Source organism: Adelges cooleyi, unplaced genomic scaffold, assembly GCF_023614345.1.
Source record: "Adelges cooleyi isolate 19-005CV unplaced genomic scaffold, UGA_ACOO_1.1 ACOO_flye_CR_arks_rails_tigmint_CR_PRNA_30, whole genome shotgun sequence".
NCBI classification, from domain to species: domain Eukaryota; kingdom Metazoa; phylum Arthropoda; class Insecta; order Hemiptera; family Adelgidae; genus Adelges; species Adelges cooleyi.
The window spans coordinates 19347730-19363390 of NW_026095971.1; the positions used below are offsets into that span (position 1 = coordinate 19347730).

The following is a 15661-nucleotide window of genomic DNA, read 5'->3' on the forward strand; positions in this document are numbered from 1 at the left end:
TGAATAAAACAAAATGGCGCACTTTGTCATTTGCAGATAACCGAAACCCTTATTAACTAAGTGTGACCACATTCTATAAATTAAATTATTATACAAACATTGTACTATAGTATATGTTAATTGTTATCATATAACTTTTATAATATATGAATAGATAATAAAAACTATCGTCAGAGAATAAAGTAATAACAACTAGGGTTCACAAGTAAGAGACATTAGACATTTCTATGGAAAAATAACTCTCTTTCTGTCTTCCCCATTCCGGAACGCGACCCCTTATTTTTCTAATACAAGTATGGCCTACAATGCAGCGATGCTCAGCTCTGAAATAATAATTAGACACACTCAGACGTCGAGGAGGGTTTTGCTATAACGGTGAGCGCACCATCGGGTTTTGCCCAATTTATGATGGTAACACTATCATCATAGTGAACGTATAGTGACGATTATTGTACAAAAAAATATAATATAATATATTCTGACAGTATAAAAAAAACGTTGATGATTCTTTACACTGGTCGTTAAAAACCGACCCGTCGTCATCGCCGACAATAATCGCGCATCTCGTTTCCAGAAATAAAACGTTCGGCGAAAAACTCTCATCGATAAAGAGCTGCACAGCCGTCGGGATTGGTGAACTCGGATTATAAGACTACCGCCGCGTGTTGGAAATGATGAAACGGATATTATAAACAAAAAAATCCAAAATTATAATAATTGAACCACGAGGAGACCAGACAAGACAGTGGTCGGTGACCTGTCTTGCGCAGGCTCCGACAGCCATGTAAGTGTCGACAACGCTCGGCCAACAGCTGCCGGTGTGCAGCCGACACACGCCGCAGTTTGAGTTTTTTAATCCGCGCCACTACAACAGAGTAGATAACATACTATTATTATCTGTTTTACACATCAGTTAAAAAAAAAAAAAACACTGTACACCGACGCCCAGCTAATTGATGTGATCCGTTTTCCACGGTAATCGTTTTTTATTCGCCAGTTTTCAATGACCCGTTAACGATAATTTCCTAGCAAACCACGATTGAACGCCTTTTCGCCAAAAGTGAGTACACAAATAGGTTATTTAGTCATATTGGGACAAACATATAATATATAATACCCTCAGTGTTTAATTATTATATACAAGCTGATATATCTCGAGGACGTTATACCCTTATGTTGAGAACGTTAAACCCTATATATCAAAGAGTTAGGTGTAGGCAACTTTTTGCAAAATCTTAATTTAAACGTTCAACTGTGACTGTGTACGTTATTAGTTCGGTCATTAGGAGACTCTCGTTTAGCTCATCTTTAGCCATAATACAATATTAGGTATACATGTTTTCTATTATAAAAGACATTTTTATAAATAATTATAGAATTTGTTAATAGTTATAAAATTGTTATTTTCATATTTTTCTAGACATTTACAATAAAGTAAAAAAGTTACTATTGTTTTAATTGTTAGTTTATTTATTATTTTTCGGTTGAGTCCATATAGAAGATTAAAATTAAAATTATGTAAAAACTACCTTCATAAGCAGATTGTACGAAATGTACAAACATTGGGTGATATTTTTTTTAGTATTTTGTTTTTTCTAAAACACTTGATACTCTTCAATGTTTTCTTTTCGACGGGATTGTGCAAACCCGGAAATTTCTTTTTATATTTCGAAATTCATTAATTCCGCGACGATTTTCGAATAAAAAATATAATATTATTATATCGTACGAGCGGGCAACTGTTGCACGTTATCATCGATCGACTCTTAGCAATGGCTCGCCGTTTGGGTTTACATATTTTTATTATAATATTATTATTGAGACATTCCTAATATAATATAATATTACAATCATACACTAGTTACAGCAAACGGGCGACGGTTGTTTTGGCGTTGAGTGTGTGCGTTTGTGTATTTTTAAGTTTACTATCTTTAAAAATACATTACCGGCCGGCGCTGAGCTAGCGTGACGGTAGAAGCGCAACAGCTCGATGTCGAATAACCGTTATTATTGTTTCTTCCAATAGTATTATATTATATTGTAGAAATAAAATAGTCAAATTAGTACCGGCATCACTCGTGTCGGGTAGCCCCGGTCCGGGCTTGAATCGAATATTTCGGCTAAATCAAGGGGGAAACCCTGACTTTTTTTAACTAAAATCGCAAAACGCGTTAAAAAATGTCAGGCACCCCCTCCCCTGAATTTTCACCTGTGGGCGCCCTTGGGCTAAATCAACGCTTAATCAAGTCACATACATAACGACTATTGTAATCCAGAGTTGTGGATCTAACGTCAGCTATCATTTCACATTTGTCACGACACAGTGAACTTACCTTAATTATTACTCTACCGCGCTCCACATAACGAAAAACAAAATATTGTTTGGTCCACCTTAGGGTTGACGTAGAAAAGGTTACCAGATTTGTATTCAACGAGTTAATAAACTCAATCAAAATAATGTACTTTTACCCATTTGGAAAGTTTCTTAATTCAAATTTAGTAATTAATACTTGTGTTGATGACTTTATTCACCGCCTTTACTCTCCGCTTGTTCAGGGAAAGCCCACGGGTCCGACATTGGCTTGACTCGAGATCTCGTGCTAGGGTACAGCTTATTCTGCTTACAAGCCGACCTTGGCTTTGTGGATCTCACGTGTGGATTTATGGGGCTGATGAAAAAATGCACAGGAGTGTATGGTAGTAATGGTAGTAAGATTAGAACTCGGTGTCAACCAAAGAAGTTTTCATACATAATCTGTGATTATTCACACATCGGCCAAGTGCGTTTACCCCAGAATTCGGGCAACGTGGATTTGTTTGTTTTCGCACAAGGTCAGAACTTTTTTTGCTCAACCTCAACCTAAAAATGTAATTAGCCAACATGCATTTTTTTCTTCTGTTTTCTGTTTAACGTACACAACGTATCATGTGTGTGTGTGTGTGTGTGTGTGTACGCTGTATGTGCCAAAATCCCATTCGGTCGACAGCCATATTTTCTTGTAGATCTTCAGTTCTCGTCTGACGACCGTGTACCGTGTGCTATGTTTAACTCCAGCGTGCGTTTCTTCGAGTAGCGCCGCCAATCATCAACACATGGCAGTAAATCCACACACTGACAAGAAAATATTGTAATATGGTATCGTCGTTTGTGTTTTCATCGAAAAACACGGTATTGAAATATTATAACTTTACATGCGTTTTTATTTATTTTTTTATTTGACACAACAAACAAAATCCGATGTGGGCGTCACACCACCCTAGATTAATAATAATAAAAAAAGGCATCGCTGTTGTGCGTCCGTTTAAAAATAATCAAGTCCCAGACCAACAAGACTGTTGTCTTGTACTACTACTATTTTTTAATAGATCCAATCAAGCCGTTCCGTGGCGTAAAGACACAGTGTAGTGTTGGCAGTTTAGCGGTGGTTAGGTCCATAGGGAATCAGGGAGTTGCCCCTTTTGGGTCCTCTTCTATGTCTAATTTAGCATGTAGATATAATTAAAATGATGAGAAATTATACATTTTTTTTTTTATAATGTCCTATACCTACTACAAAAGCTAGTGTTAATTATTAGTATTGTGTGGTTTGAGCATTGAGAGCGGCCGTTAAACGGGGTGTACTCACGATGAAATAATACTAAGATGGCTAATAAAAGTAAAGCAATAACAAAACTACTATTTAAATTTAAAATAACCATTTTGTACAAGATGATCTGTATTATTGTTATTGTTGCAGTTTATCATAATAATGTTCTGGTTTCAAGTTGATTTGCTGTATTAAGTAATGCGAATAGTATGCCGTATGCGAGCGTAAGGAGGTTTTTTTTTTCCATTTTGGTTGCTCTTTTAAAATATTTTTCTCTGTAACAAAAAATTTACCTGTTCACCACTTTATTTACACTACAAGAATCATATAAGTCCATATATCTAGTTCACGGTGATATTTCCTTTAAACCATAATGTTGTGCGGCAAGTATCGAAACACATGCATATGCAAATACAAAATTAACCCCTAAGTAGTCAATAATCTACCAAAAATTAAACATTAGCTACTGAGAACAATGTAATTCATTTAAACAGAAAAATACAAAATATTTATTCTTTAGCAATGATGCTAAGCCGAGAAGGTATTTTTTTTTTACAGAATTTGTCTCAATGAAGTATGTAACAAATAAATAAACAATAACATTATTTTTTAAATATTCTTTTAGTTCTCTGAGTTATTTGAACTGATTAAATTAATATGACTAAAAGCAATCTAATTAGATTTCCATATAAAATATTAATTTATTTACACGCAAAAACTAATTGTTATCACTGTGAGTTGTGTTCATTTCAGACTTAACCAATTTACCAAATTTTTGTATGCAAATGAAAAATGTTCACGTTTATAATATGTTAAAAATTCAACTACGAGTTGTATCTTACGAAATATGTCCCAAAAATAAAATTGAATATAAAATCTAAGTTCTCTTTGTCCGATTTTCTGATATAATTTAACGAGTACTCGTTACAATATAATATCATATAATAGTGTAAAGCGAACGAATAAAATTATGTTTCATAAAGATTTTATTATAACACGGTAGTACGGTCGTTAAAAAAAACATATGCAGTTCCTTATACATGTGTGTGCGTGTGTACAGACAACGGCGGTTGTAAAGTATTAAATAGTTTTATTAATGTGTAAAACGACTGTCCGACTCTGGAAAACATACTTAGTTTTGGAGAAAATATTTGATTTTTAAGTTAGCCAGTAAAATGTGATCTTTTCCCAGAAACTTTGTCCAGACTCTTTGAAGTAAAAATGTCCAACACAAACTACTGGTGGGTGGTCCTAAATTATAATTAATATTAGTGGATGAGCAATATTTAATATTTTTAGGATAACCGTCACTCGCGGTTCATTTTTCATAGGCTAATGATGCGTTTCGGGGCGAAGTGATCCAAGTGCCAAAAAACACACTTATAGGAAAACGTAAAAACTGATGATTAGTAGTAGCATAAGTTTCTGGAAAATCATTAATGAACAAGTTTACCGTGGCTGGCAAACATAAAATACGTACAAACATATGTTTTATATGTTTTTCTGTAAAACGCCACTCGATTGTGAATTAAAGATTCGTCAGAAGCGTCCATCATTCTATAAGGTAAATACCGTCCTCGCTTTCTTGTCACACGCAAAACCATTTTTCAGGTAGGTAGCATTCACCTCGTATGGAAAAGGAGAAAAAAAGTGGGCATTACCTTCGCTGCACGGAAGTACATAGGAAAATGGATAAATACAAGTATAGGACCCTGTTACTTTTTGGTACTTCCTAATATCGAATGTTTTATCTCTAACATCTTAACTCTTATCTCTAATCTCTTATCTCTTACCTCACCTTCAGCATCCAGTTGAACCACCTCAGCACCCAGCTGCACCATCTCTTGATTCTAATATCTTATGTTCCCCCTCCTACCGCCAGCATCCAGCTAGACCATCTCTTAACTCGAATCTCTTATTGCTAATATCTTATATCTAATCTTCTAATCTTTGGCCGGAACATTAAATATTATTTATCAGCTGTCTCATTCACACGCACAAATTTTCCTCGGTAACATTCAGCGTGGTGGTGACGCACAGATTTTCCGATTGACCCTCAGCCCAATAACATATCCATAATAAAAGGGTTGTCGACAACAGAAATCATACATGTGATTGTTGCCCGAGCGATAACGTTACAACTTATTTGTGTCTTAAGGCTAAATATACAAACAATTGTGTATTGTCCTTTTTTTTTCAGAGTTATTGTGAAATGATGGCCGACGAAAACGGTCGCATGTTTTCGGCGTCCCACCAAAGTAAAGCTCGGTCGGCGTCCATCTGTGCCTTTGGATTTCCCCCGGACAGCAGCGAACACCTGATGGCCTGCGCCACAATGTCCACGCCGCCTCCTCATCGACACATCGGCTCGTCTTCGTCGACAGCCGAAGACAAACGCCGCCGGCCCGCCGCCCGTTCACAGAGCGCCCGCACCACCGCCAACCGGTCGATCCGCAAAAAGGCGCTGGTCACGGCGGCTTCGGTGGCTCACCACCATGAACTCAGCGACAGCAACACCAGCGTCCGGTCCGGATACAGCGACCCCAGGCTGCACGAGTCTTCCGCACAAGGTGAGCGATAAACTTAGTAAGAAATGTTAGAACGACACTTACCTACGGCCATAAGCCAGTTACAGTTACCAGAATTTAAAAAAAAAATTGTTTTTTTAAACCGTGTAAAATTTTAACAAGACGGTTTTTTTATTTGGGTCGTAAAAAAAAAACTATGAAAATAGCTATCCATTGTATCCGTGATACAATTATCACGGATATGTTTATGCGGTTTATTGTAGTATCACTTGTCTCTTATCACTTATAACTCTTATAAATGTATATCTTATCATTTATCGCTTATCACTCGTCTCTTATCATTTATCTCTTAGCGTAACGCGAAAATGGTGACATAAAATTTCTCGCATCCAGCCCAATAACATATAGGTACATGTTAAAAGTCATTTTCTCTATTTATGGAAAAACAATAAACAGTGGATATGTTTTTTTGGTTATCCCCACCTCCGGCTGGTGTTACAATCAAATCTCCTCTCCTACCCTCACTCGACTTACAATCTCCTCCTCTCCCCTCCATTGGTTACTCATCATCTCTCTCTCTTATCAGGAGCCATTATCAGCGGTCTCTTATAAGCTCGAATTAAGATAACCTGTATAGTCAACGGCGTTAATTGATGACTCTAATATTCTAGATAGATCCCCAGCCTTAATACATATCCATGTTAATAATGGTCAGACTTAGTTTATACTAACACATTACATTGGATCAAATATTTGTTTTGTAAAAAAACATTGTTTGCTTTACACCCTTCGGTATTCTATACCACTTAATATTGAACTTAATTATTTGATTACGGTTAAATAATAGTTTTATATATATATATATATATATATAAAATCAAGTTACCTATTTGAATTATACTTAAACAAGTAAACATTAAACAAGTTACAACTGTAATATATAACCTGCGAAAGTTTCTTCTATTAAGCAAATTACTTCCTCTTCGTTTCTTCCAACTGTAAACAACATTACAAGTACAAAGCATTTAGTAGTTTATAATAAGGCACAGAATTTAAGTTCGTTAAGCCTTGTATAGGAAGCATTTATAATCAGCAAACTGTTTAAAACCTAATTACACGGTCGATAAACAAACTAGAACGTAAAATAAGTATATTGCAAGTTCCGAGAATTATAAATTATACCATTACACTAACATTGAACCTAAAACTATTTTGGTTACCCAATTATCAATACACCAATTAATTATTGTAAATTACAGAAGGAAATCATTTAATACTCCATTTATGTCCATCTGTGCACGTTGTTTTTACACTAAATCTTGTTGTGCATTACTAGATTGTATAGGTAAAATTGCATAATATACTGAATTATATCAATTATATTTACACCATCAACCAGAGCTATCCGATGTTAAAATTATTTTTTTTTAGTTGTTCAAAATCAAACATTATTAGTTTATTCCATACACTTTGTAATATTATTATTTTTAATTTGTTAAAATGATGTTTTTTTCTATATTATCGTTCGAGAATAAAGACAATACCAATTTGTTAATTAAACTAATAGCAAAAAATTGCCTGAACCGAACACCTTAGTAATAAGGTGGTATACAGTCTTCTTGAAGGGTATTATAGACAACCTCTCTCAATGACGAGCCAGTCGAGAACGTCGATTCGTGTTGTCTATAAATATAATCTCATGTATCAGAAACGGTACGTGCACTCGTGTGCTTGTTGCAGAAGAGTGACCAACACGGTGATAATAATTGAGACAATAAGACGGTCCAAAGGCCGAATAGATCTCTGTATTGCGCCGGGCAATGTGCCAAAAATTAAAAAAATCTCACAGTTTTTCATACGCAATGGGTGTGTAGGTTTTCAACAGTGTGTCTGTCACGCGAAAACCATTTTAATAATCTAATAACCGCGTGGTGTTTGCAAAAGTCCTTGAAACAAACCGTATACAAAATATATTATAATTGTATATTTCTTAAAAAAAAAAACACTGTGACCGACAATGACACCCGCGCAGTTGCACCACTCTCATCTTGTTGAGTGTCTCATCTAGTTTGTGAGTTTCGGCGGTTAATGTCTTGATATCATTCAAATATACATTTTTTTGTAAATTTTACAACTGACAGTACACTTGGCGGTTTATACGAATTCGGCTATGACAATTATTCTAACTATATCTTAGATTGTGTTTTCACACCGTAAGCTAAACATTCTTAAATAGACGAATATTTTCGTGGTTTACAATTTGCTCTAGATGTCACTGATGTTTAACACTTTACTTCGTATTGCGTTACCTACAATTTTGCAACAATTACAGTTTGCAGATCTACAGCTGTTTATCGCGGCTATAAGATAAAACCAGACGGTGCACTCCCTGTGAAAGCATTATTATGTAAACAAACCTAAACCCTAGTCAACAGCTCAGAGTAAAACCTCTGGGCACTGGTAGAAAAAAAATTCTATAGGAGAAATATTAATTTCAGAACTGAATCATCTGCTGAATATATTTGCTTGTTATCACCGACATAATATATAACATAATAGTATATGTGTGATAGACAGTAATGTTCTGATAGCTATCGTCGTTCAAGGGTCGTTACCGGGTTATTCAAAAATAGACAGTCCTCGCTGGACGGTACACAACCGACAATATTCGGCACTTGGCAACAACACGAATTTGGAGTTGTACACACAACTAAGACTTCCGATTCGGTACACGTTTACAACAAGTCGCGTGTACACGATAAAATTTAATAAGCCACCGAGTTATAATAATTTTATTTTCGAACGGTCGAGATCATCAAAAAAAAAAAAAAATGAACACCGTCCGACTGACAAAGGATTTGGTTGTTGAACAGTGTTTGAGTTAAATTTAGAATTTGTCTGGAATCATTCTGGCACTAAGCCCTCCCATTGATCCGTCAGCGCTTTCCGACTTGATTTTCCTTGTGTATAAAACATAATAAGTAGTGTGTATATATATATATATATATGTATTGGTGTGTTTGTGTGTGTGTGGTTTCTCTGTATACATTTATGTGTTTTTTTTTATGTTTAAAATAAAATGCATTCACTTCCCAAACGTGTAACACCGTGTTGTTCCAGATACGACAGTTGTCAACGGCTTCAAGCGGAAACCGTCGACGAGAAAAGCGCCCACGGGTCATAGGAAATCTGGAGCGTTTTTAGATGTACCCGCGGGCATAACGACCGACAATAAATCCGAACAGGAAGACTCGGAAAACTCATACAGACTCCGGTCGTTTAGTTTCACATCGAAAGGTTTGTGCCTAACATAGTCCTTAACGTCATAGTTAAATTTAAGTACAACAAGTGTGTTCCAACAACGTTAAAATAAATACACAAACAAATATAGCCAAATTCTAAACGCGGACGGGTTTCAAAGAGTTTTATATATTGGCAATAATAAAGAAAAAAATGGGTTTTGATAATGTCGATCTGTGTACAGGTTAATTTCGATAAGCTTCAATGTTTTTTTATTAACTTACAATTTTTTTTCAAGTAGTAAACGCCTTTTTGGTGGCGTTTTAGACCTAAACGTCTGACAAAATCACGTCTACATATGAGGACAGTCTGATCTCGTTTCTGGGAAAAAATGATTTGGCCACTTTACTAGGTCATGTAGAAAACCGATTTTCATTTAAATAATTCAATTTCTTGTAATTCAATAAATTCAATTGGAAAATCGCTCAATAAATAATAATAAAAAACTATTTTTTACATAAAAAAAGCAAAAATTAAAAAAATCCGATTCCTACATAATTTAGCAATGTAGGTAGCCAAAGAACTTGTATCTCTTTACATAATTGAAATCGGATCATCCTAAGTAGTCAACATTTTGTCAGGCGTTCTAGTCTAAAAACTTAAAAAAAAACATAACATTTTCAATCCCCTAAAAAACAGGGAAATGCGATTATTTACATTTTCAATTATTTACCACAAACAGAGTTGTGCAAATTCTTATTCGAATAATTTGTTTTTTCAATTTATTCGAATGATTGAATAAATTGAATAAACGATTGATCGATTAAAAATTATTCGAATAATTGAATTTAAAATTATTGGAGTAACTTTTCATTTGAATAATTTTTACTTGAATAATCTGGTATCTAGACGATTATTTAGATAAAGTTTTATTCGAATAATGCACAGCAGTTCTCTCGCGAATTTAATTGAATAATTCAACGCTTATTTATAAAAAAAAAATTCAAAAATTCAAAATAGTGCATATTTTTAGTTACTTATTCAAAATATTCAACTAAAATTAATATAATGAACATAATTTTTGTTTTTTTTTTGTTTTCCCGATACAATATTTTTACAATATATTCGGGGTGTCTAACTCTATTTCGAGCGTTATTAGTTATAAGTACTTTGATTTCAGGTATAATCAATAGGGGCGATTCGTTCATTCGGAAACGCAGATCTAGAAGCAACAGTTTAGCCCAAGATGATGATTCCAAGGAATGTACTCCGCCGGTTGACTACATTCAGCAGAACGACGATAACATAACTTCATATGCGGTCGCCTTGTTGGGCACCAGAGGAGTAGGCAAAACGGCGCTGATCAGCCAGTTTATGACTTCAGAATACATTAACGCTTACGAGAGACAAAGAGGTGCGTATTGGATTTGTTTTTGGATTTATGTGTAATACTTCTGGGAAGCGAGAAATAAAAAATCTTAAAAATGCACAATATCACGGTCAAAGCTGTTTTGTATCAATACTTCACACTTCACGGTTCATAGACCAAAATAGTTTGGAAAATAATTTTTTAAAAAAACACTCACTCCTTACCCGCATAGCTAAGAAACAGCGATCGTCTTACTAGTATCCTATTGGCAATTTTTTTACGAATAAAAAAAAATATACTTACATTCAAGTGTTTGGCACAATATCGATCAGAATTATTGTGTTATTTATTGCCTCAATAATTTAAAGAGAAATTCGAGTGTGACAACGCCAATTATTTTTAGTTTATTGCTGTTACCATAATATAAAGCTGAACATTTAGGCGGAACCTATTTTAATTTAACATTATTTTGTAAATTTATTTAAATTTGTCATAAAAAAAATTATTGACATACATTGAAATATATGAATAATTGTTTTCAGTAAGTAAAAAATACAAAATTGTTTTTTATTTTGTTTACGATGTACATTTATACCTTATGTTATTACTATCGTTCTTAATTATCGCACTTCACTTGTCATTATTAACATAATTTTTATCATTATGACAGTATTTTAGAAATCACTTAATAATTATTTTGAAATTGTGTCTTTAAGTTAATGATTGATTTTTAATTTAACATTGTCAAAGTTCCTGTTGTATTTTAGTTTTTTTTTCGCGACCTTTGTGTATAACTATTATTATGAAAGTACATAACAATGTGTTGTTTACACATTTTCTTAAATTGTCTTCTTCTTAACGTTGCAGACATCGGATGCGAATCCTCGGTGCAGTCGGTGTGCATCATGTTAAACGGCGAAGAGTCTGAACTAAAATTCCTAAACGACAGTGAGATATCGGTAATAATATTCGCCTTTTAAATCATTAAACGCTGTTTCTGCACAAGCGGTTACATTTCAGTTGTATTTACCGTAAGTATACTTTTCAGCTGAAAGACGACCGAGTGCTCAAAATAGCCGATGCCTACTTGGTTATCTATTCGGTGGTGGACAAACACAGTTTCGAGACAGCCGAAATCATACTGAAGAGACTACGGGAAAACGATTCACTGCGTACAAGACCTATCATACTGGTCGGCAACAAAGTGGATATGGCCCGGAGTCGAGAAGTGTCGCCCAACGGTCAGTAAAGTGTAGTAGTAATACATTCCTTGCATTAATTCATCAATCTTGTGAAATTTGATCTACCTAATTTATGACATTTATTTTGTGTTGACTGCTGACAGACTAGATATGTCTTCGTCGAGTTTATTGTTCGGTTTTGCTCATTCCTGCCGGCATAGATATCTTTCGCTTGTTATTGATTTGAGGCCAAATAAAGAGTGTATTTGTGTAATAGAAATTATGTTTTAGAGTAGAAGTGATTTTACATCACTAACCGACTTTGTAAAATCAAAATGTTTCAATAAACTATAGTCATTAGCGATTATTGACCATTGTAAACAACATTGGAATATGTCCCTTAGTTCACTTTTAGCATAATAATATCTACTCTTATTTGTTAAACTTGTTTGTAAGAATTATTATGGTTTGTTAAAAACATAATTAACATATTAATATTTTTTATTCATAACCTGACATCTACGATCTAGCCAAGTGTATTGCGCTTTTCTTGGTTCGACAACATAATCCTCGGTGACTTATTTTTTTATCTGTCAGCCAAAACCATTAAGTATTCACGTAGTCAGTTGAGTGTGTTATGACTGACGACCAACTATTAATTTTATAACGTGCACGCGACTATAATAAAAGCGCGTTTAAAATTAATTTTTTTCTAACATCTTGTTCGCAGCCAAGTGTTTTTTTAAATTCTTTTAAGTATACCAAAGGATAATGCCAAACCGGCAAAGAATTCGTTCTCTGGGATAATTCACGCTCGAATCGTTTGTTGTTTGTCAACTAAATCTACAGACTACACTTCTTGTCATCAGTGTGTTTTATATTAGTGTATCAAATATCGATAATAAATAATAACTATTATAGTTAAGCAAAGACCTAAAGTAGGTAAAAATTAAATTAAAAAAAAAAATGTTTTAGGTCGAGAGATTTTAAGTTAATAATAATTTTCAAATACTTATAAAATATATTCTTTTTCTTTTATTAGCTATTAATTTCTTATTGAAAAATTACAACACGCAGACCACAAGTTGATTTATTGGTTGATTTAAAAGGCATTATATTTTCTTCCTTAAGCAATACATGTTCACCAGGATACATCCTAAAAAATTATATTTTTAACAATTTGGATACTGAATGATGTTGAGGTAGTAATAAAAAAATGTTGTGACGTTTTTTCCGTTCACTTTCAATTATGTAACTATAAACTTCAATTAAAGATGGCTATTAGTAAGACAGTTATTGCCTTAGGTATGAGAATGTATAGGTACTGGATCTAGGTACTACTTGGGCACTGTATCAGCTTAATTGTGTTTTTTACTACATTAAATATGTAATGCTATTATAATTATGTTGAAATAGACAAGTAATAATAATAGAAATGTTGGTTTCCGCAGAAGGCAGATATTTGGCGTGTACATGCAGGGCAAAGTTTATCGAAGTGTCGGTGGGCATAAATCACAACGTGGACGAACTGCTAGTGGGAATTCTCACCCAAATCAGACTTAAGCGGTCCACCGTGGCCGAGGCCCACGAACACTGGTACAAAAATAGAAACTTCATAAAAGCCAGCTTAAAAGCCAGACAAATGTTCACTTGGGTGTTTGGCAAGGAAGACACGAAACTGAAGAATTGCGAAAATTTGCATGTCTTGTAATCCGCCTCAGCACCTCGGTTTATACACTATATTGTTGATCTTAAAAAAGTAATGACAAAATTACATATTATAATATTGTATCATTTTCGTCAACCGTCATCATATATTATTATATTTTGTACAATATAACGATACGGTCATATCGCTGTTAAGTGTTGTATTATGTTATTATTGTTAAGCTTACAAGTTTTTTATCGGACGAACACCGGTGATGTAAGATGTTGCAAACGTGCCTATTACTTTAGTTTATTTACTATAATATTGTTTAGATTTTTGATTTGACGATTAATTTTCTACGGAGTGACAAAGTGTATTGTTGTAAGTTTTGTTATACGTTTTCTATTTCTATTGTATTAACATTTGTACTATACAGTATATATATATATATATATATATATATATATATATATATATATATATTATGTATTTTCGGCACAAGTCCCAAAATATACATAGTCAATTATACATACATGATATTGATCGTTTATAGCTGACATTTTAATCATGCAACGCTTGCAAAAATAATGTCATAATCTGCAATTTAATTTCCATGCCGATCTCATCCGTTATTATTATATTTTTTAGTTTATTTTAATTCAAGTTTTTGTATCTATGGTCCTAATGAGTATTCCAAATTACTCAGTACCTTCGTCAATCTGAACCTTTCGTAAAAAAAAAGCTGTATTATTTGGAATCGATTGCATGGTACTTAAACTACTTATTAGTTATTTTAATTTTAAACTACTTAGTTAAATCTCAAGTCAGACACCATAATTTGGGGTTATGGCTATTTAGCAATAGGTTCATAAAACAACCAAACTACTAAATTTTGTTTTTGTGGCGGTTTACCATTTCAAATCAAATATTTTATACGCCATAATGAGGAATATGGCAGTTTTGTTTTTTTTTCTTTTAATTAATTTATCGCTACAACACAAAACTTGGCAGTTTATTATTTTTTCAACAGGGTGTCATCCGGCTAAGAGTTATTATTATGTTAAAAGTTAAACGCCTCAAATCGAAATAAGGCAGTCTTGATTTATTATGATAACTATAAAAATATAAAAAAACATGCAACTACGCAGTATCTAAAAAATGTGGCAGTGTAATATTTTTGAACCGCAAAAATTAAGAAATTCAATACAGACACAAATGCGTTGGTTGGGTTATCACTTGTGGTGGTAAATCGTTTTGTAGACAAAAAAATATAGCAATAGACCTGTAGAAATGAGTAAAAAAAAACCAAAATTTTGAGTTGTGACAGTCTTGCACTAAAGGACCATAACCGGCATAAACCCAACCGGACACAAGAAATGGTGACACATGCCCTCTTCGCCTTTCCCTAAATGACGCCACTGTATTGTATTAGTTATCATTAGATTTAAGTTGCAATTAAATATGTTAATAGAGCTAATAGATTAATTTTAGTTTAAAAAGTCGACGTTCGAAAGTAATTTTTTAAACACCCAGGAAATATTTTATGAGTTTTTAGTCGTTATTTGGCTAAATTCGTTTCTTTTGACTACTTTTTGAGCATCGGCGAAGAAAACAAAATAATAAATCTTGGTATAACAATCACCTTATATCAATACATGTGAACCATCAATTGTACCTATCACTAAAACATGTTGTTCTAATATTGTTGTTTTAGTCCTACATCGAAAGAAATATAAAATTTTACCAAGATAAAGTTTTATTTGATTATCAATTACACAGATATACATCTATTTTTTTTAAATTAAAAAAAAAATCTTAACTGTACCATCTTTGAACTATGTTGAAAACCTTTGGTTTTAGAGTGTCCAATTTTATAAAAAAAGGTTTTATCAATTTAAAAAATGTCCGTTTCTTTGTGTTCCATACAACCTGACTTACTGGTGATTTTCAAAAATTATCAAAAAACGACCTACGCTAATCATTTTTGGTTTTAACCGTACAATGATATTTTAAGGTCATTACAATTTTTTGAACAGTACACATATTATTATAGTTAGGTCGGTGCCAAAGTGGAGGAACTTCGTGGAACTTGGAAAAGGTCCAGTGTA

The 15661-nt window shown here is 33.5% G+C and overlaps 1 protein-coding gene across 2 annotated transcripts; it reads left to right on the top strand.

Moving 5' to 3' along the window:
* Positions 1–807: 807 nt before the first annotated feature.
* On the top strand, positions 808–13768 carry LOC126838698 (GTP-binding protein GEM). Of its 2 annotated transcripts, none has more exons than XM_050573334.1 (7): positions 808–1060; positions 5788–6157; positions 9236–9412; positions 10536–10769; positions 11592–11683; positions 11773–11965; positions 13357–13768. In XM_050573334.1, exons 2-7 carry the CDS (start codon positions 5800–5802, stop codon positions 13614–13616), a joined length of 1314 nt encoding a protein of 437 aa, XP_050429291.1. In that variant the 5' UTR covers positions 808–1060; positions 5788–5799; the 3' UTR covers positions 13617–13768. The 2 variants fall into 2 exon arrangements, with proteins under 2 accessions (XP_050429291.1, XP_050429290.1); XM_050573333.1 differs by lacking the exon at positions 808–1060 and adding an exon at positions 2996–3169.
* Positions 13769–15661: the final 1893 nt, after the last annotated feature.